General features: G+C 39.3%; 1 protein-coding gene across 6 annotated transcripts in view; it reads left to right on the forward strand.

The window, feature by feature from the left end:
* Positions 1–22908, forward strand: part of PALLD (palladin, cytoskeletal associated protein) — a 321327-nt gene that overhangs the window by 278713 nt on the left and 19706 nt on the right. For all 6 annotated transcript variants that reach the window (XM_039541957.1, XM_039541961.1, XM_039541959.1 and 3 more), the window contains 4 exons: positions 56–191; positions 2629–2730; positions 4743–4964; positions 16980–17129. In XM_039541957.1, coding sequence (XP_039397891.1) covers positions 56–191; positions 2629–2730; positions 4743–4964; positions 16980–17129 — 610 coding nt within the window. The remainder of the gene's footprint in view (positions 1–55; positions 192–2628; positions 2731–4742; positions 4965–16979; positions 17130–22908) is intronic.

Raw genomic sequence — 22908 nt, forward strand, 5'->3', positions numbered from 1 at the left:
TAAAATCTTAATGGTTTAATTAAAAAAAACATTACTTTCTTGTATTGTGTTGCAGGGGATTTCCAAAGAAAACAGGCAGAACTGCTAGGATAGCATCTGATGAAGAGATTCAAGGGACAAAAGATGCTGTCATACAAGACCTGGAAAGAAAACTTCGTTTCAAGGAAGAACTTTTGAACAATGGCCAGCCGGTATTTACATAACATGTAACGGCGGGGGGGAGGGGGGTTGGGCATAGTTTCTCAGATAATTTATTATTTGTATTACAATAGTGCCCAGAGGCTCCATCAGGATTAGGCCCATTGCACTAGGCACAATCTCTGCCTCAAAAAGCTTACAATCTAATTTTAAGACAAGACAAGTGGGTGTAACAAACAATTGGAAGAAATGCTGATAGGAAGCAGGTGGTTACAGATTAGCCATGTGCACATCTACAAGGTTTTGAGCCTATTATTTTTCTATGCATTGTAAGACATAAATAAAATTAGTCTCTAATTTACCTTTGAGAAAGTTCACCTGTTGTTCAGACACACCAACTCTCCCAAACCTTGTGTGAATTTTTCAGTTAAGGGATTGTTTTAAGTGTCTTTGAAACCTTAGTAGTCTAAGAATCAGCTGTTGACATCTTTCTTGGGATTTATTTTAAATAATGAAGGTTATTTAAATGCTGTAGATTATCATCCCCATTTTGTAAATCGGGGCAAAATTTTCAAAAGCATCTAAGTGATACAGAAGTCATTGAAATCTCACTGATAATCAACAGATCTTAGGTTTCTTGGGGTATGTCTACACTGAAAAAAAAGACCTATGGCAGCAAGTCTCAGAGCCTAGGTCAATTCAGGTTATGGGGCTAAAAATAGCAGTGTAGATGTTCTCACTTGGGCTGGAGCCTGGGCTTTGAGACCTCCCCCACACACACACTCACACACACACTGCTATTTTGAGCCTGGTGGTGTAAGCCCTATGAGACCAAATTAGTTGACCCAGACGCTGAGACTCACTGCTATTTTTGCTATGTAGATGTACCCTTAGTGCCTAAGTCACTTTTGAAAATTGGACTTAGGCTCCTAAGTCACTAAAGACCTTCTGAATATTTGCCATAGGTAAATAAGAAGCAGAGAAGCTAAGTGACTCATCAGAAGTCTGCAGCAGGATTAGAACACAGGACTCTTGAATCCCAGTCTTGTGCTTTGGCTGCAAAACCATCCATTTTAAAATGAACTCAGCTTCTTAAAGCTGAAAGAATTACAGAAACCTATTTTTTTCACCATTTCTGCTCTTTAAATTAAAAGTTTAATTTTGAATCAGTTTCACTTTCATGTGTCACAATGCTGCAATACTTGATCTGCAAGAAAATGTTTAAATACATGGGAATATTTTTGTTGCAATTTAGAAGGAAAAAAATTAATGGCAATTTCTATTAATGTTAGATTATGTGAGACCTTTTTTTTAACTAAATCTAAATTTTAGGTCTAACCTGTTTTATAGTTTCTCCCTTATTCTGCAGAAGGGTAGAAAGAAACAGCAAATCACACTCTCTCAGGAAGATAATATTCTATATAAAGTTGTCCTCTCTTTTGTTGACAAAAGGAGAAACAGAAAGAGACACTCTCCTTGGTATTCTCAACTGAACTTTCTGTGATTCTGATGTAGAAACTTACGGGCAGTAGAGGGAAGTAGAAGCTCTCAATTACTGTGCAGATAGGAATGTACTGATAAACAGTAGCAAAAAAGTTTCCTTGTAATCCCATTGCCATTTTTTTTGATAACTGTATGTAAGCCTAAATTAAAGAGACTTCACCTACTTTCAGAAATGGTCTACGATAAAGCTACATTTAATCCTTAACCTGTTTCTTACTTAGAACCCAAAACAATGAGCAAACATCCATTTCTAACCACTTTATGTGTTCTGTGTGGAGGGGGAATGAAGGTGGTATTTTGTGGTTGGGGGATATGATTGTGATAATGCAGCAAAGGCAAAATCATGGCTCTAGGAAGCAAGAGTCTGAAAAGTGTTTACTAGTGATTTCCTGCCTTTTTTATTATTTTGTTGCTGGTATACACACTCTGAACAACCCTAACACTTTAGTTAAATATATTTTTATTTGTGGGAATAATATTAGAGCTACTGAGGCGTGAGAGAATTTTAAGAATATTTATTTAGAAACCATGATGTTTGTGGCACATCTTACATTTTCAGTATTTCTTTTATATTATTCTCAATTATGAAGAATGTTTGTGTGAAATGGGTTCTTTGTTTCTCCATAATAGTATCTGCTGTTTCTCCTCTGAGGTAATAATTGTGTTTGGGAGTGTAATTGCTTTCTGTGGAAATTATGTTGATGCCACAAATAAGAGTAATACCTTCAGAGGAGATGGATTTTTAAGAAATAAAGATCCTGTTTTCATTTCAGCAATACATTTGAGCAGTAAAGAAAATATGACACAGAAGCTAACTTATTTCTAAACTGAATGATTCTCAGATTTTCCCAAGGGAACATTAGTTGTTCTTTAAGTTACCTGCTGTGTGGTTTTTAAAAGAGAAAAAATAACTGTTCTTTACTTTCCCTTCCCCTTCTCCACTTTCCTTTCCTCCCACGCCCCTTTTTTTGTTTTATTTTGGTTCAGAGGTTAACATATGAGGAGAAGATGGCACGTCGACTACTGGGTGCTGACAATGCTGCAACTGTCTTTAATATACAGGAACCAGACGAAGAGCCCACTACACAGGTGCTACATAACTCTGCACTTGCACAGTAAAATAATCATTTCCTTTCCATTGTTCCTTTCAGACAACATTCTACTAGAGAGCTCCATATGGTAGGATAGATACACACAAGACAGGATGGATTTGACTAAAGAAGTTGTGAGTTATACACAAAAGCAATCAAGTGAAGAATACTGTGCTTATTGCTCAGTTTTTCCACACTGAATAAGATGAAAGGTTCTCAAATGTCTGCTTCCCACTTTGAGCTTCATTTCTTTTTATCCTATCCTATCCTGACCCTTCAGTTTCTCAAGGCAAAAATACATCCTCTGTTATCTTGAGACTAACTTGTGTTTTATGCATGTAATCTGTACTGTTGTGTGCAAACCAAAATCAGAAGTGTAACAGAAAGTCTGTTTAAAAAGCCAAGTAATCCATTTTTGCTCTGTTGCCAGTGTTGCTGTTTTGCCATTCATTTGTTTATGTTACCACATGCAGTACTTTCTTCTGAAAGAACTCCCAGAAATTGTAGTGGATTCCTCTTGATCTTCTTACTGCTAGCCTTCATTTTCTTTCTGCCCTTACAGGAAGCTTGCTCTCTTGATGCTTCTATAATGAGTCCTCTGGATAATCAAAAGGTTTTCATCTTTCTTCTTTCTTGCTTTTTTATCTATTGACTTTTTGTCTCCTGTACCTTTCACCTTTACCGTCCTTCTTTAATAACACTGCAGTGGCCAAGCATCAATAACTTATTTCTGGGTGCACTTACACACATGGTGTTTAATTTAATTTAATATTTAGTAAGCAACTGCAGACAGATTAACTTTAACAACACTACCATTATAGCTCTCTGTACAAATGTCTTTCCTCGGTAATTCTGAGATCCACTGACACAAGATGCTTTGCATCCTGCATTGGCTCATCTAAGTAATGTAGAATATATACAGCATGAATAATGATATAATTGGATAAAATTTCATGGGGAAATTTGTAAAGAAATAGGCAAAAATGTTTGTTATAACCAAAATCCAACTTTTCTCTCACTTTTTTTCCTGCACAAAGTGATCATTATTTTCTATAACCAAGTCAGGGGGTAGCGATGGGGAGCTTAATGTCATAAGCCAGATCAAATTAATTTGTAGAGATAGGATCTGTGAAAGGAGACTTTACATGAGATACCAATATTAATAAGAAAGAGAATGGTTAGAAAGAATATAAAACCTACAAAAGGGTGTTCTAGTTTCTACAGCCTAAGAAACCAATGATAAATAAAGATTTCTGCTGCTCTCTAGTCTTCAGTTCACTTACCATAAAGCCCACCTCAAATATGTCTAGATGCAGAGTATGGTTACAAATCACTAGTATATTGTTTATTTCACACTAAACATTCCATATATATATATATGTGTGTGTGTGTCACTGTTTTTTAAGCAAGGGCAATCTCTGGCAGCAATTGGATTGGGGCTGGAGATATGTGAGGAAAAATATGGCAGTTGTCGTCATATGCCAATAATGTAGTTTTGTCACTGCTCAGGGAGAATGTAAACAAAATAATGGTATTTTTATTGTACTACTTGCAGTAAGGTTCTTCACAAACGCCAGCTGTGAACCATATAGTCTCCTGGCCATCTGGAGACAAACCCCACCCTAAATCTGCCTACACCCTCCAGGAAAAATCGGTGTTTTCTTCTTTATGAACTGTTTAAGAATATATGATTTTATGCTTTGTGTGTTTGGGAAAAAAAAAAGAGAGAGGATGGAAAGCAACCAATGGCTTTTTTTTCCTTTCTTATGAAATAGACCCTAGGACAACATGAAATAAAATGTATGCCTAGTACCAGATGTTTTCATTGTTTTATAAGGAACTCATTTTGGGCACAAATTGTTGTTTTTGTTCTACATGATACAATTTCCTTCTATATGTAATGTCCTAACCAATTATCAAAGACCTAGGGAAAGAAATTCATTAGAATCATATTATATATTATGTAATAAATGATGACAGACACTAACATGAACCTTCCTTGTCCGGTAGGAGTATAAAGTCTCCAGCTTTGAGCAGAGACTGATCAGTGAGATTGAATACCGCCTGGAGAGGTCTCCTGTGGAGGAATCGGATGATGAGGTGCAGCATGGAGACGAGCCCACTGATAACAGTATGGCACCATATTTTGAGATGAAGCTGAAACATTACAAAATCTTTGAAGGAATGTCAGTCACATTTACATGCAGAGTGGCTGGAAATCCAAAGCCAAAGGTGAGAGGATGGAGAAAATCTCTGTAGAAGTGCAGAAACTTCTGACTTATTGTATTGGTTATCTCTGTAATAACAAGTGTTCTGTATTATAAGAATAATAAGTTTTCTGTCTGGGGGCAGGTCCTCAGGTGGCATCTTCTTCTTAGCATATGTGCAATGTGCCTCAGGTGCCACGTGAATGTCATCACCAAATTTGGTCCACTGGTTGGATCATTACCTTCCACAGCCTGGGCCGCTGGGTACTGATGGGGAGTGCAACACGAACACTGATCCATGCCCCCCAATCAGGTGGCAGAAATTGTCATAGCTCTGTTGAAGCCAGTGAAATTATGGTGATTTGCGTCAGCTGAGGGTCTGCATCTTGGGGTTTATCTCTAAAGATGCACAGCTAATGATCTCCCAGTCATCTTAGCCGTATATAATGGGGGTAAAATTTTCCAAAGCACCTAAGAACCATTTTCAAAAATGATTTAGGAGCTTAATTGTCATTGAAAGTCAATGAGACTTGGGTCACTTTTGAAAATGGGACTTAGATTCCTAGGTTACTTACAAAAATTGTCCCATGTGTTTCTGATATATTGTAATGGTGCTCCTCATGTTTCTGTAATTTTTATTTTTTAATGACAGAAGCTTGTTGTTCATCTGAAAATCTTCTCAAAGGTCATCATACCTTCCAGTGAAGTCTTGTCAGAGGAAACTGTCATTGACTGGGCAAAGATTTCTGCCAAGCATCACTGTTTTTCTTTTAGAGTTTTAAAGTTCAAAAAATAACAATATAGCATCTCCTGGTTTGGTGCATAGCATTCAGGATGGGTTTCCTTTGAGAAAATGTTAAACCTCTGTTGATACTAGGTAATTAGTGTGGAGGAAAATGTCCTGTTTAGTTCGCTGTGCTTAGTAATTTTAATGATTAATCAGTAATCTGCTGACCTATTTAGGTAACTGGAAAACAAAAGCAGCACTGATTCCTTGTTGGCTTCATTCATAAACCAAGTACCTTCATAACTGTCCTGCTGGGTAGGAGAAGATGGGAGCAAAACAGTAATGTGTGGCAGGTTGTCAGAGTGTCCCCTTGTGGCTAGATACTGTTTTTCATTTAGATTATTCCATTGAAGCCCAGCCTTCACAGCAGTGAAGGTCACATTGGTAAGTTGCCAGAAATGCAAGGGGCAACATAATTTACATAATAAATGTATTAGGATTTTAGTTTGAGGAAAATATACATTTTTAAACTGTGTTTATAGAGTGCTGTTAGCATGCAGTGTTACACAAAATTATAGAAAGACCAAATGTGTTTGGAGTGTTGCCAGGGAAGGACTAGAGTTGGGAAAACTGGCGCAGCTTCTCTGAAAGCAACTTCTTGTTCAGCTTTATTTCTGAGCTTTATTTTTGAACAGTTTGAGTCTGTTACGCAATGTTGTGGTCACTTTGATCCCTGCAGAGTCCAAATAGAAGAAATATCTGTTCACAAACATAGGTACTTCCAAAAAGACTTTTACAAATAGCAGCCCTCTTTATGTAACCTATGAAAGCTTTCCTGGCCTGCTGCTCCTGAAACCTTCTGATCTGTTCATTTTATCTAGAACATGACTGTGTTTCCTACTTTTTCACCTATTCTTACTGGTAGTCTGCTTATCTAGAAAGAGATTGAAATGAGTAGCCACAGATTGTGTATCACAGACCTAATACCTTTCCATCTCTAATAGTTTATGTAATCCTAAAGAATGTATCCCGGTGGTGGTTAAGTGCAGTCCACACTGGATTTCCATGTTATATTTAACTATAGTCATCATCGTTGTAATCATGGCAAATCCCAAAGGGATATTGCCTTCTTGCAGTAACCAGATAACCATAGTGACATATATAAATTGATATAATTAGACATCAGATTCAACACCCCATTGAAAAATTAGTGGAAGGTTATATCTCTGAGCTCGATTCAGGCTGTGAGACTGTGGACTCAGGAAGATAGAGAATAATGATACATTTTTCTTCACAACCATCATAGTTAAATATTAGTGTGATTTCCAAAACCACTTTGCTCCCATTTAAGTCAATTAAGCCAACATTGAGCACTGCTGAAATCTCACTTAAATAAAAAATAAAATAAAAGCTTAAATTCTTAGGAAACTGAGGAGATGTTACTGGATCTCAAGAACCAGCTCAGCAGGCCGTGGATTACATACCCCAGGCTTCTTTTAATTTTGTATTCTCTCTCTGAAACTCAAATTTAATTCCACTTCATGTACTTGCTGCTGCTGCACTTTTCACTAGTGTAGATTGACTTTAGAATGGCTGAATCATAAAGTTTTATGGTTATTTATGTTGAAGAAAATAATCCCATAGCCTTTTCAGTTTGTGTACTATTTGTTCTTGTACTTCGTTTTAGCTTAGTCCCACATTTGGACCTTGGGACGCTAAGAGCAATGCTTAGAATTGGCTTTCCTCAATCTAATTTTTCTGGTCAATACTTATGTGTGTACAGAATGAGAAACACAGTGATGCAAACAAGTGGGCAGCATTGCACATAGAAGAGATCAAAGAGGGAGTTTTTAATTAACCACAGGTAGTATTTAAAAAAAAAATTTCCTAAACTAAAATGTACAAAGCTCAGTGTGGTATGGGTTAGTCCATTAAGGAGCCAGGACCAACTTCAGGCCTGATCCAATTCTTATTGACTTTGATGGGCGCTGATTAATATGGGAAGATGATTCAGGACAGAAAAGTTTCCAACTACATTAGGTTACTGTAGTTGGGTGTGTGGTCTGATGGAGAAGTGTGCTTTTTGCCCATGGCTTACGAATCACAGTTTGGGTGGCCTATAGTGAACTATGGTCATTCCCTATATTTGAAGAGCATTCAATTGGCTGTTCCCTTAGTGCATTATTTGATGTGAGTATGCTGTGATAGGGATATTATGCTCCATTTCTCCATTATATTAAAAATATATAAACTGAAAGTGGTCTGTCATCCTCACTGCAGGGCTATGATCTTTTATTCAGTTTGCTTGGAGATGCTTCATGTGTGATTTGCTCAGTTGCCAGGGGTGGAATCATTTCCACTGCTGTTGGGTAACTTCTTGTCAACTGGACTTCTCTGGAATTACCAGAACATGTTATTTCCCTTATCTGCTTAAGTATGCCAAGATGGCAATAACGGTTGATGGTTGAGATGAGCTCGTGATGCTGGAAATATTGACAATGGCAAATGAAAGCCTGGAAACTATTTACTCAACTTGAATCACCTTTTTTCCCAAATAGTCTTTGAAAGAATAGATTTGGGAGGAACTGTGGTGTGTCTAAAATCTGGCATTCATTACAAGGGATCTTTGTAGGTAGGATTATTGGTTTGATTTTTCTTTTTTTCTGAACATGCCATGTAAGTTGAATACTGATGTGCAAATTCTGTTTTTAGATATGTTTCTAAAATCTGAATTTCCTTTGATTATAACTATCATGATAGTTTTCTGGTTAAAGTGGGAATCAATGTGTGTGAGAGAGGAAATGTTCTTTTTGAGGGATATTTGTCTTTATGATTATGATAATTCCATACAGAGAAATATTCACCTCAAAATAAGGGGTTAAGTGAGACTTGAGTGTGCATAGACCTTGTACGGGCCTCTCTGCACACGGGTGGATGTCATTCACAATTTAAAAATAATTGAATCTGCGGTACATGGTCGAAGATCACTACCATTTTTTTAATACATTCACTTACAGAGTTTTTGAAAATCTATTAAAAATATACAATATCCAAATGTAAGGTCAGTGACTACATAATAGTACCTTTTATTACAAGGTATCATATGAGGAAAATATTTTACCATACGGGTGGCCCTTGTTTCCAGTAGAAATAGTGATGGTACCATTACTTATCAACCCACAACAGATAAGGATTCCATTAAAAATTCACTCAGAATAAAAAGCCATAGATGGGAACTTTTTTACTACCTGGTGGAAGTGAGTATTAAGCAACCAGTGTATCAAGTTGGGACAACAGGTACAGTTAATATGTGCCTCTGCTGAATAATTCTTGGCATGTCTCTTGATTCTCTGATGAGAGAAGTGTGTTACAAAATAATTACCATTTAATGCAAGCCCAACTAATGTCAAGTAACATTATGAAACATGTGAAGCACGCAAGTTAAAACTCATTTTTGCAGCCATGTCCTTGTTCAGAACCATTAGCTTATGTTTATAAATGATCAAATATCTTTTGTCTCCAGTAAAAGCTCTGTCAGCAAATGAGAAAACATTACCAAATCTGTTAACACACAGATTTTCTGCAAGCCTGCTGACAGACAAAATGGGAAACTAGTATAACCAGCTATTGAGGAAATGAAATCATTTATAGTGACATATAATGCCTGTCAAAACAAGAACCAGACATGGTAACTATTTTTAAAGGAAATTTCCACTCAGTTCTCCTAGTCTATTGTATTTCAGTGAAATTTAAAAGTGTCCTTCATTTACTCCCCCAAATAAATGAATCATTGGCTTTGAAGAGTTGGCAACTATGAAGAACCTGGAAGATTGTAATCTAACTGGAATCTTGCTCTGCTTTGTCGCTTGACTGTTGCTGGAAAACTTCCGAACACATTTTTCTCACTAAATCACTGAGTTCTCACTACAGAAAGAACACTCTGGACAACCTTGCCTGCCTTATGCTATTAATCCCATTGGTTTCATGACTAGGGGAAGAAAAATTTCACTCTATATGTACTGTAAAAAAGAAATCCATATTCATTTATTGTTCTAACACATCAGCCCACATATAGTAAGTGGATGTAGCCCTTCCCTTCATCTCATAGGCTATGATAACACTGTGAATGCATATATTTTCTTCTAAGCAAGAAAGTTCTTTGAATGGAAATACAGGCTGTATGGCAGGGCTTACAAGAGAAACAATGAGAGAGAAAGAGAATTCACCAGAGGTTCAGGTTTGACCACAAATCACCCTCTCCTGATAGGGTTTTGTTGCAGGGTTCTGGTTAAACCCAGATTGACACCAGCTTGGTAAGTCTGTAGCTGCATTCCATCCATGCACTTATACAAGCAGTAAACTCAAAAGAAGAAGCCATACGAGGTAGCTCTTCTATTCTTCCAGAGCTTCCTGTCCTGGCTTTTGGTCTGCACAGCGTTCTTGACTTCCCTGTGTAACGTATGTGTATAGGCTACTCTGCTCCTGATTTGCTTCTGGCCACTAGTGCTTCCCTCAGTTCCTTCTGATCCTCAGCTGGGAATTAACCCACAAAGTCCTTTGTCTGGGTTGGTGGAGCTGCCTTCCAAGGACATCCTGTATTCCTTGTACTCACTTGTTGCAGCCTGTCAGGCATAGAAAGAAAATGGAGAAAGTCAAAGCAGATAAGATGGGGGCAAAGTAAGTCTAAAACCACCTAACTCTTTTCTACAGATATTAAGGCAAGGGAGAGCAGAGGGAGAACTTCCCCTCCCTTCTTGTCTGGCTGATGAAGTGAGGACTGCCCAGCCATGAGAGCAGCAAAGAGTCCTGTGGCACCTTAGAGACTAACAGACGTTTTGGAGCATGAGCTTTCGTGGGTGAATACCCACTTCGTCGGATGCAAGCCATGAGAGGAGCTTGTTCCTGGAGCTCCCAGTTTTTCCCACTAGTCAGAGGAGAACTTAATGGCAGAATTATGGCCCTAGATGCAAGTTCTCTATTCACCGTCTCTCCAAAGGAAAATATTTCTCTAGGCTAGCTCCAGAGGAAGGAAATTGCCCCAGCAGCTCCCTCTTCCCTTGAGGAGGGAGAGGGAAGGAAACACAAATACATCATAGATTTGACATAAAATCTCTTTTGCAGCATATATTTCAGGGTAGAGCTCCAGGCCCTCTCCTTTTTGTTTTTGAATCAGTACAGATTCTCCATCCTAGCAGACACTGAGGAGCATCAGGGATGTAGCGCATCCCAGCACACTTTTACTTAGCTTGCTGCTGACTCCTTTGGGGGATAAGAACCCCTGTCAAATGCATTTATTTTCTTGAACCATTCTATTCTTTTTACTGCCTCTCATCACCACAAAATGATGCAGCACCACATTCCTGCTTAATGTGGAGACAGGTAATGGCAGCCATCAGAATTAATGAGCTTCCCCTCCTATCTTGATCTACTATGTCCAGTGCTCCGCTGTGTAATTCCACAATTCCTTTACTTATCTGTACATCTTTTTATGACAGAAGTTTACATAAGGGAGCTTCTCATTTCCTTAGATTCAACTGTACAGACCCCTAATGGTAAGTCTGCTAATTGCAACTTCTTGTAATGTTTATGCAAATGGAATACTCCTGCTCTCTTTTGGCATTCTACCAGTTGCTCCTGGTCTGTTATGGGTAAGGCTACGATTTAGTCACAGGTATTTTTAGTAAAAGTCATGGGCAATAAACAAAATTTCACAGCTTGTGACCTGTCCATGACTTGTACTAAAAATACCTGTTGTTAAATCTTGGAGGGATGTGGCATTGCTAGGGGGAATGCCTGGGGTCAGCAGCACCAGTTAGCAGGGTCCAGGGACTGTTGCCCGGGCCACTGGAGCAGTGGCTGGTGTGGCTGTGCCAGGGGCCACCTGAGCAGCTGGCCCCAGAGCCAGCTGCTTGGGCAACCCTGGGGTCAGCCACACTGGCCCCTGCATAAGTCACGGAAAGTCACAGAATCCGTGACTTCCACAACCTCCAGGACAGACATGGAGCCCTAATTATGGGTAATTGAAATTTAGTGGTGAGTGGCATTTTGTAATAAAACTAGGCCAGATACAGGGGCGAACAATTTTAAGAAATAAATGCCTTAAGTTAAGCTCCTAAACCCATATTTAGGCACCTAAGTGACCTCTTTTTCAGAAATGTTGAGCGTTCATTGACTTCAACAGAAGCTGCTGAGCGGTCAGGTCAGCATTTTTGAAAAAGAGGCCATGTATTTAGAAGCCTAAATATGGGCTTAGGAGTCTAACTTTAGGCATCATGGGTAAAATGTTCAAAACCACTAAAGGTCCAGATCCTCAAAGGCTTTTAGGCAATTAATCAATGGGAGTTAGGTGCCTAAACACCTTTGAGGATCTGGGCCTAAGTGACTAAAGCACTTTTGAAAATTTTATACTTTTAAACTTTGGTCACAATTTCTAAATCTCTTTTTTGCTTGTGCTGGAGGCTTTTGAAAACTGGATTTATGGAATAGATACAAAAATGAAACGGATGTTTTTTTTCTGGTTACATCTGTCTTGAACTCTTGTCCTATACTTCAGGCCCTACCAAATTCACAGTCCATTTTGGTCAATTTCACAGTCATAGGATTTTTAAAATTGTAAATTTCATGATTTCAGCTATTTAAATCTGAAATTTCAGTGCTGTAATTATCACAGAATCATAGAATATCAGGGTTGGAAGGGACCTCAGGAGGTCATCTAGTCCAACCCCCTGCTCAAAGCAGGACCAATCCCCAACTTAATCATTACTCCTTGTTCTATCATCTGGTACCACTAAGAACAGTCTAGATCTATCCTCTTTGGAACCCCCTTTCAGGTAGTTGAAAGCAGCTATAAAATCGGCCCTCATTCTTCTCTTCTGCAGACTAAACAATCCCAGTTCCCTCAGCCTTTCCTCATAAGTCATGTGCTCCAGCCCCCTAATCATTTTTGTTGCCCTCCGCTGTACTCTTTCCAATTTTTCCACATCCTTCTTGTAGTGTGGGGCCCAAAACTGGACACAGTACTCCAGATGAGGGGGAGGAATGATCACATCCCTCAATCTGCTGTCAATGCCCCTATACAACCCAAAATGCCGTTAGCTTTCTTGGCAACAAGGGCACACTGTCAACTCATATCCAGCTTCTCTTCCTCTGTAACCTTAGGTCCTTTTCTGCAGAACTGCTGCCTAGCCACTCGTTCCCTAGTCTGTAGCAGTGCATGGGATTCTTCCGTCCTAAGTGCAGGACTCTGCATTTGTCCTTGTTGAACCTCATCAGATTTCTTTTGGCCCAATCCTCTAATTTGTCTAGGTCCCTCTGTATCCTATCCCTACCCTCCAGCGTATCTACCACTCCTCCCAGTTTAGTGTCATCTGCAAACTTGCTGAGGGTGCAGTCCACGCCATCCTCCAGATCATTAATGAAGATATTGAACAAAACTGGCCCCAGGACCGACACTTAGGGCACTCCGCTTGATACCGGCTGCCAACTAGACATCAAGCCATTGATCACTACGCGTTGAGCCCCACGATCTAGCCAGATTTCTATCCACCTTATAGTCCATTTATCCAGCCCATACTTCTTTAACTGGATGGCAAGAATACTGTGGGAGACCATATCAAAAGCTTTGCTAAAGTTAAGGAATAACACATCCACTGCTTTCCCCTCATCCACAGAGCCAATTATCTTGTCATAGAAGGCAATTACGTTAGTCAGGCATGACTTGTCCTTGGTGAATCCATGCTGACTGTTCCTGATCACTTTCCTCTCCTCTAAGTGCTTCAGAATTGATTCCTTGAGGACCAGCTCCATGATTTTTCCAGGGACTGAGATGAGGCTGACTGGCCTGTAGTTCCCTGGATCCTCCTCCTTCCCTTTTTAAAAGATGGGCACAACATTAGCCTTTTTCCAGTCATCCGGGACCTCCCCCGATCGCCATGAGTTTTGAAAGATAATGGCCAATGGCTCTGCAATCACATCTACCAACACCTTTAGCACCCTCGGATGCAGCGCATCCAGCCCCATGGACTTGTGCTCGTCCAGCTTTTCTAAATAGTCCCGAACCACTTCTTTCTCCATAGAGGGCTGGTCACCTCTTCCCCATGCTGTGCTGCCCAGTGCAGTAGTCTGGGAGCTGACCTTGTTCATGAAGACAGAGGCAAAAAAAGCATTGAGTACATTAGTTTTTCCACATCCTCTGTCACTAGGTTGCCTCCCCCATTCAGTAAGGGGCCCACACTTTCCTTGACTTTCTTCTTGTTGCTAACATACCTGAAGAAACCCTTCTTGTTACTCTTAACATCTCTTGCTAGCTGCAACTCCAAGTGTGATTTGGCCTTCCTGATTTCACTCTCCTGCATGCCTGAGCAATATTTTTATACTCCTCCCTGGTCATTTGTCCAATCTTCCACTTCTTGTAAGCTACTTTTTTACGTTTAAGATCAGCAAGGATCTCACTGTTAAGCCAAGCTGGTTGCCTGCCATATTTACTATTCTTTCTACACATCGGGATGGTTTGTTCCTGCAACCTCAGTAAGGATTCTTTAAAAACAGCCATCTCTCCTGGACTCTATTCTCCCAGGAGATCCTGCCCATCAGTTCCCTGAGGGAGTCAGTCTGCTTTTCTGAAGTCCAGGGTCCATATTCTGCTGCTCTCCTTTCTTCCTTGTGTCAGGATCCTGAACTCTACCATCTCATGGTTGGTTCCTCCAGCACTTGTATCAGGAAATTGTCCCCTACACTTTCAAGAAACATCCTGGATTGCCTGTGCACCGCTGTATTGCTCTCCCAGCAGATATCAGGGTGATTGAAGTCTCCCATGAGAACCAGGGCCTGTGATCTAGTAATTTCTGTTAGTTGCCAGAAGAAAGCCTCGGGATCTTGACCCAAAAAGGAGTTGGGTGGGGGTGGGGGTACCACTACTCTTACTTCTGCACTGCTGCTGGCAGTGGTGCTGCCTTCAGCGCTGGGCAGCTGGAGAGCGGCGGCTGCTGGTCGGGAGCCCAGCGCTGAAGGTAGCGCTGCCACCAGCAGCAGCACAGAAGTAAGGATGGCATGGTATGGTATTGCCAACCTTAACTCTGCACTGCTGCCTGCAAAACTGGGCCCTCAGTCAGCAGCTGCCATGCTCTGGCCACCCAGCTCTGAAGGCAGCAGCACAGAAGTAAGGGTCCCTTTTGGGTCAGGACCCCCAATTTGAGAAATCCTGGTCTCCCCTGTGAAATCTGTATAGTATAGGGTAAAAGCACACAAAAGACCAGATTTCATGGTCTGTGATTTTTTTTCATGGTCATGAATTTGGTCTTTATGGTACACTAAAACCAGGTCTTACATATTAGCCTGAGAATAATATATGTATATATTTAAAACCCCATAGAAAGGTCCTCTCTTCTTTAATAGAGAAGTTAACCATTCTGTAGAACTTTAAGCCATTATATAGTTGGGATGTAGTTCTCTAAAGTTCTATACTTTGATTTAAAATGTTGGCATTTCCTATGAAATTTTTAGAGGGTTTCTATAGAAGCCTGTTAAATTTTGATACAATAATATTTAGACAATAATAGAGTGTTAAGTCCTACACTTATATTAAGGTGGGATATATCTGTCTCTTCAGGGAATGATTAAGCATGTTATTCAACAATTAAAATTTCAAGAGAAAAGTTGTTACATTACATATTGAACTGGGGAGTGTGAGTTTGAGTACCATGCCTCTTCATGGTTATTTGGTTCAGACTGGTCACTGTAAGGGTACGATGAGCCTCGGGAGGCAATCCAGGCCAGTGAGAGGTTGTGTCACCACTTGCTCTGAAACCCTAGATGCCTTACAGTGCTTTGCTGCTGTATCCTCTAGACTGGGACATTCACAATGAGCCTACAAGCATGCAGGTTGCACTCTGAAATATCTGTGTGCTAGACAGCTCTGGTTCAGAAGCCCTGAACCCAGCAGCCTGTCTACAGCCCCACTCTGGCTTCCACCAGTCTTGGTTACTATTTGCAGTGTGACCCCAACACATGCTGAGTCCCAGACTTTCCTAGAACTGTGTGCGCTGCAATGTCCAGCCCTCTCCTGGACAGTTCAGAGAAATAATAATGTCTGTTTGTTCCTTTAGAGAGACACAAGCACATCATAGCCTATTAACTTAACTGGGGTAAATACACACCCTTCCCTTTAAACACAGCACTGAGTTGGTTTATAGTAAAAATAAAACAAATTTATTAACAATAGGGCATAGGTTATGTGATGCCAACTAAAGGAATAATGTTAGAAAGGGCTACAAGCAAATAACACAGTATACAATATTACTATCAGTTGATTCAATTGCTTATCACTTGAGGTTCAGACCCCCCCCCCCGCCTTGATAAACCAGTAAACCTTTGAAATGGACTCTTCTGAGGATTAACCCTCAAAGTAAAGTTTATTCAAGCTGTGAAGAAAACAACATGGAGTCTGGTGATGAAGGAAGCTCCATGCCCTTTCATCCCCCTGCTGTCTCGATGGTCCTGTTTACTGCTTATATGTAAATACAGACCTTCATTGTCTTTTCCTGAAGATTGGGCTGGACAATCAAATTGACATTTATTTGTCTAAGGCAGACTGTTCACCAACTCCCCCTGACATGCCTGGTTTAATCACATGTGAGTCATAATTCTAACATGTATCTATAACTCTTAAAACCCACCATTTATATACATCATTCAAGAACATTAATGATCAGTGAGTTATTAGCTTTCAAATGATACCTCATAAGGCATGTTTTGTACAAAAATTATTACAGAAGTGTGTGGGGTGTGACTATGGGGTGCTTACGGTCACAAATGGGCATCTAGTAAAAGTGTGACTTATAAAATGTAATTATCACTTGTTTTTATACTGACTCATCAGAATGATCATTCCTGTAACCATCCTGGGTTTTTTTCCACTAGGAAAAAAAGCATTAATATTCTTAAATTATTTTTCCAACTTCAGATTTAAATAAAATACAGGAAACTTATTTGATCTGGAACATTTCTGTAAGTGCTCAATTGTCACTTGCTTTTTGGAAACCGAATACTACCCTCCGATCTAACTTCCCTGTGTAAATGTTTGTGCTTTCCCTTCTGAAGATTAGAATTCTGTACCTGAAACATTTATTACATCCAGTTCATGGATTCAGGACCCAGCCCAGTTCTGTACTCCTTTTAATAGTGGATAGGAAGAGGTTTTCTTTCTATCCACACTAGTGAGGTTTTCAACAGTTGAGTGTTGCTACCATTGCTAAATGAAAAATGATGCCAATACCCACCTACTTCTGATCATCCACCCTTTGTTTTCTGCTACAGATTTATTGGTTCAAAGATGGGAAGCAAATCTCTAAAAGGAGTGATCACTACAGAATTCAAAGAGAACCGGATGGGACCTGCTCTCTCCACACTACAGCCTCCACCCTGGATGACGATGGGAATTACACTATCATGGCTGCCAACCCCCAGGTAAATGGAAGTTTGGCTGCAGAATAAGCATGCTTCTGTAAACTCCTCTAACCGTTGTGCAATTTAATTAGAGATGAAGTCATTTTAAAGTATGTAATACTTAGACTTCATCAGCAGGGTGGGACCACTGTGCCTCTATGCTTAGGGGAAAATGCTATGGAATGGTTATTTTGTTTTTTATTGTCATTTCTTTGCCTTCAGCTGACACTGTCTAAATGTCTTGACAGAGCATGCCTTAAATAAATATTATGCAAGGTAAAATAGGCAAGGTTCCCTGCAGAAGTAATTCAACACAGCTAAGCTGTTGGTTACACTTCCGCTGATGGCACTTACTGACACAGTTAGTCCCACTGAAACCAATAGGACTATGTGGATCAGTTGTGATTCTCACTGTGAGTAAGGCTTTTAGATTCAGGACCTAAAACTACATTAAAATAATAAGGCTGAAATGCAATCTAACAAAAACCAAGGATTATAGCAAGTAGTATGTGTAATGTGGCAGCCTGATGTGTAGGAAACATCCCCTGGTCTTCACTGTATGTCTTCTGAAACTCACATGATATTGTTTTGTAATCTGAGTGATTCTTTACATATGCAGTAGCTAATGAACTAGAGCTGTGGTGCATAACAGAAACCTATTATCACACACATTGAAAAAGTAACACGGTGGACATAATGCCTGAAGTCACAGGCTAAGAACACGAAGTCATTTTTTCAACCCACTTTTTCCTACTTTAGCAAGCTGAAGGCAACACTGCTTGAATTCAAGCCATGAGAGACTAAAGCATTACCATAACTTAGAGAAATAATGAATAATTGCATTCTGTAGCACTGAGGACCTTGCCAAGATCAAACTCTCAAATAGTTACATTGTAAAATAACAAACTCTATCATTAAGACACAACTTAATCTAAACAGGAATGTTGTGCTCTGTTATGCATGTTGCTAGGCTACTTAGCATGACACTTACATTTTTGCATAGCTTTTTAGCTGTCAATACCTCCTCAAGTTGCAACATATATACAAATGGTAGCTTTAAGCTAGACCTTGATACCACAAACTGTATTGGATAAAACTCTCAAATGTAAATGTTATTTCCACATTATATAAATAGTTCCACAAGTCCCTGGATAATCTTTACAAGCTGGAAATTTCCTTCATACAGAAAGCACTGTACAATAACTAAGTAATACACCTACCCATTTGCCTGATAAATAATGCAAACAGATAGCAGATTTGTTTGGAATAAAAAAAATAACACACTCCACCGCACCAAGGTAGAAACTGCATCTTGAGAACTCCTAGGTTCAGCATTTGAGGCCTGATCCAAAACCCAAGCAAGTCAATTGAAAGACTCCTATTAACTTAGGGGGGTTTTGGATCAGTCACTAGATGAGATTTACACGTTCATTTAGTACCTACTTTTGTTTATTTCTCTGAATATCACCAAGAGGCTACTCACCAATTTGATGACAGAGATGTGACCCAGACAATCATCATTGGCAACTGATGGCATTTAATAATGCTACTTTTTAAAACAAAAAAAATTCTGCTTTATTCCCTGTTTTGGAGTCTGAGAAAACAGCTATGTGAACTCATGAGAAAATCTTGTGCTCATGTTTGCTTGACTTTGGACAAGAACCAGAAGCATCCTCCTCTGGATCTCCTGGATCTAAACTTGGAAGTTTGTTATTACATAATATAGAAAAAACATGTGAATGGTTCTGTCCCAAGTAAATATAATTGTCTCCCAGCATTAGTTTATTTCTACTATGCATTTAGCAGTTCAGTGGAGGCAAAGCACAGCAGTGGATTAATGCACTAGCCTTTCACACCAGAAGACTTGGATTCCAGGCTGGTTAAGTCATCATACATGGAAATAAGTTTGGCTTGTCCTCCTAATGCTAATGGAAATTTGTCCGCATCTCAAAGCTACTGCAAACATAGGCGAAATTAGCAGCTTCTTTCCAGGAAAAGCATAGTACATGAATATGTATTAAAGCACTGTACAGAGGGGTGGGTCTCAAAACAGGATTTTAGTGGATTGGCAGAACTGTGTTAGTACAAGTTACACAGTGTTGCTGCACTTTGCTGGACTCTGGCCAGTGCTATTAGCCCCTCATTTTATGAGCGCCAAACAAATCTAAAAATAAAAGGCAATGAAGCTAATCCTCAGATGATGTAGATATAGTTATTTGATATAAAGGAGCTATGCCAGCTGAGGATCTGGACTGATATTGTGAAATTTACACATGTAGGATTTACCAGCTTAACTTGGAAGAAGAAAAAGGAAATACGCAATTCTTGCATATATATATATATATATTTATATATACACTGTAGTTAATATTGTGTAAGCATCTACACTATAGGAACCTGAAACTTGGGATTTATAATCTGGCAACAAATTGGGTTCACTGTAAAGCCTGGCATAGAACATCTTAACCGAGGAGCAAACTTTGTTTTGCAAATTCTCCAATAACTCAGCTTTGTGTGTTTTATCCCATTCAACATTGCTTTACGCATATTGGTAACTTCCCAACAGCTAGCCTCCTACCAATGCCAGTAAGTGTGGATGTGGGTCCTTACCTTCTCTTTCTTGTTTTTCTTCCTCCTTTTACTGCGTCTCTCTCCTTCACTCTTGTAATGTGGAGTAGCAATCAGGTGCCCCCTGACTATCTGACTGGCCATCCCCAACCCTTCCTCTGCTGCTACCATCTTCTCTCCACTTTCTAGGCCATTTTGTCCTAGATCATACCTCACTGATGGTTTCTTCACTTCCCAATTCTATAAACTGTCCAGTTCCCTAACCCTCCTGTTAGTGTCTTTCATTCTAGATTCTTTCCAGTCCTTTAAATTTCCCTTTCTGGATGCCCTCTTGCATCTGCATCTACATCCCAGTAAATTTAGCTTGAAATGAGTTAATTATCTACCCACAAGCAAAAAGTTAATGTATAATAGTGCCTAAAACAGAGGCTTACTGGTTCCAGATGTTTTTATAGTCTTATAACTCAGCATTTTCACAGGCCATATGCAGTAACTTATTGTAACACAGGTATTTGTCTGGTGGACTAAACGGGTCAGAGGATTGAGGATACAGAGACTTTCACCTCTAGCGCCCCAGTTCTAATCTCTGCAGCAATTAAAAGTTCATTACCCTTTGAGAGCTATTTAGTGACCAATGTGAAATTTTGTTAGGGGAGTCCATCCAGTTCCTAGTGAGTGGCTGCCCACATTGTGGTTGGTACCTTTTATTACCCATGTTACTAGAGACATGAGCATGGAGCCCAAAGTTCAGGTACATCTGCAAACTGATGTAGAGATGCTTGGTGCTACTGCTGCCCATGTGGTAGTTATTCAATAGATAAAGATAACTTCACTCTTTAGGGCACCTGAGCCATGATTTTTCAGGAGCATTAAAGTTGCGCTAATTTTTTTTTTAAATAATGCATTTTTCTGCCAGAAATATTTGTTTTATGAAGTTAATAACATATGTCAGAAGCATTTACATGAGTTTGATACGTAACACATTTTTTAAAAAAACTGCCTCAAATAGAAAAGTTACCCTCTACAAATACTCTGTCCTCAGTTCTTGATGAAATATAACCTATGAAAGTGAAAATAACTACAGAACAGTTTTGTTGTTATCATTACACCACAACGCACTCACAGCTGATAACTACAGTTAAACAAATTCTCTGTCCTTACCATCTTCTGTGGTGTCTTCTTCTCAAAACAATATGCACAAAGCATGTAGTGTGAGCCTGAACTATCACTTGATTGTCTTTGTTAGCTGGTCAGTATATTATGTATTGTATATGCTCCAGTTACCTAAGAGCAGGTAGAAAATTATCATCAAAATTTTTCTTTAACAAAAATATGACTTTTAAAAAGAAATTATTCCCCTCCTGAAAAATAGTTTCATAGAATCATAGAATCTCAGGGTTGGAAGGGACCTCAGGAGGTCATCTAGTCCAACCCCCTGCTCAAAGCAGGACCAAACCCAACTAAATCATCCCAGCCAGGGCTTTGTCAAGCCTGACCTTAAAAACCTCTAAGGAAGGAGATTCCACTACCTCCCTAGGTAACCCATTCCAGTTCTTCACCACCCTACTAGTGAAAAAGTTTTTCCTAATATCCAACCTAAACCTCCCCCTCTGCAACTTGAGACTATTACTCCTTGTTCTGTCATCTTCTACCACTGAGAACAGTCTAGATCCATCCTCTTTGGAACCCCCTTTCAGGTAGTTGAATATATATTCAGGTAGTCAGAATATTTTGATTTTTCAACAAATCAGGTCAAAATGAACATTTTCATTTAGTTTTGATTAGAATTTTTTGTTTGTTATTTGTTTCCCCCCTTTGTCCTATTTTCTACTGAAAAATAGTAGGGAAGAGATAGAGGAGAGGGAAACTGAAAGAATTAAAAATTCTTATTTGAGTTATTTTGTTGAAAATTTTCATGTAAAATTTTTGAATGAAACAATTTTTTCTGTTCAAAATGTTCCATGGAAAATATTTAGTGTTTTTCAAGGAGTGCTAATTTAGAATACAGCCAAAAAGTGCAAACACTGCAATATTAGAACAACAGAAATTACTTTTAAAATACAGATTCATCTTGTGCAATAAAACTGAGAGGGATTTGATACAACTCAACCACTCTACCACATATGTAGCTCATACCTGAACCATGGGATGAACCAAAATCCCATATTTAAACCTGGCCAAATTTTCATGGATTCGAAGGTCAGAAGGAACTATTATAATCTGGTCTGACCTGCATAATTTTGATTTGGTGTGGTTGGGTTTGAGATCTAGACTCTGTAGCTCAGTCCCATACACTAATCAAAGCCATTTGTTTAAAATACAAAATTGTTGTTTTGCAAATTTGCTTCTAAAAACAATGCTGTATGTGCTGACTTCATTGTGGCCTTTTGTAATGGAGCCTTTTGAATATAGGAATTCACTGCTTGTTTGGATTAAATCAAATGTTCTAATAAAATGTGAGCTTTTTGCCAGGTATGTCAGGCACTCAAGAAGACAAAACAAGTTCTACAGTTATTACCTAGCCAACTGTTTACCAAAAGGTCAAAACAAGAAAAATTAGCAGTGAGCTTGCTGTGTATATAACACAAATTAAATTACAATCACAAGAATGAAGCTGGTTTGCATTAGCAACATTACACTCTATGTTTTATTGCTGTGCATAGTGTAAGGCAGAATCTTTTATCTGTGGTTATGACAGGAAAAATACATGCTTATAACATAAGAATGGCCATACTGGGTCAAACCAAAGGTCCATCTAGCCCACTATCCTGTCTTCTGACAGTGGCCAATGCCAGGTGCCCAAGAGGGAATGAACAGAACAGGTAATCATCAACTGATCCATCCCCTATTGCCCATTCCTAGCTTCTGGCAAACAGAGGCTAGGGATATCATCCCAGCCCATCCTGGCTAATAGCCATTGATGGACCTATCCTCCATGAACTTCTCTAGTTCTTTTTTGAACCCTGTTGTAGTCTTGGCCTTCACAACATCCTCTGGCAAGGAGTTCCACAGGTTGACTGTGCATTGTGTGAAGAAATACTTCCTTTTGTTTTAAACTTCCTGCCTATTAATTTTATTTGGTGACCCCTAGTTCTTGTGTTATGAGTATATAACACTTCCTTATTTACTTTCTCCACACCAGTCATGATTTTATAGACCTCTATCATATCCCCGTTTAGTTGTCTATTTTCCAAGCTGAAAAATCCCACTCTTATTAATCTCTCTTCATAAG

The sequence above is a fragment of the Mauremys reevesii genome, linkage group 5 (genome assembly GCF_016161935.1).
Source record: "Mauremys reevesii isolate NIE-2019 linkage group 5, ASM1616193v1, whole genome shotgun sequence".
NCBI classification, from domain to species: Eukaryota; Metazoa; Chordata; order Testudines; family Geoemydidae; genus Mauremys; species Mauremys reevesii.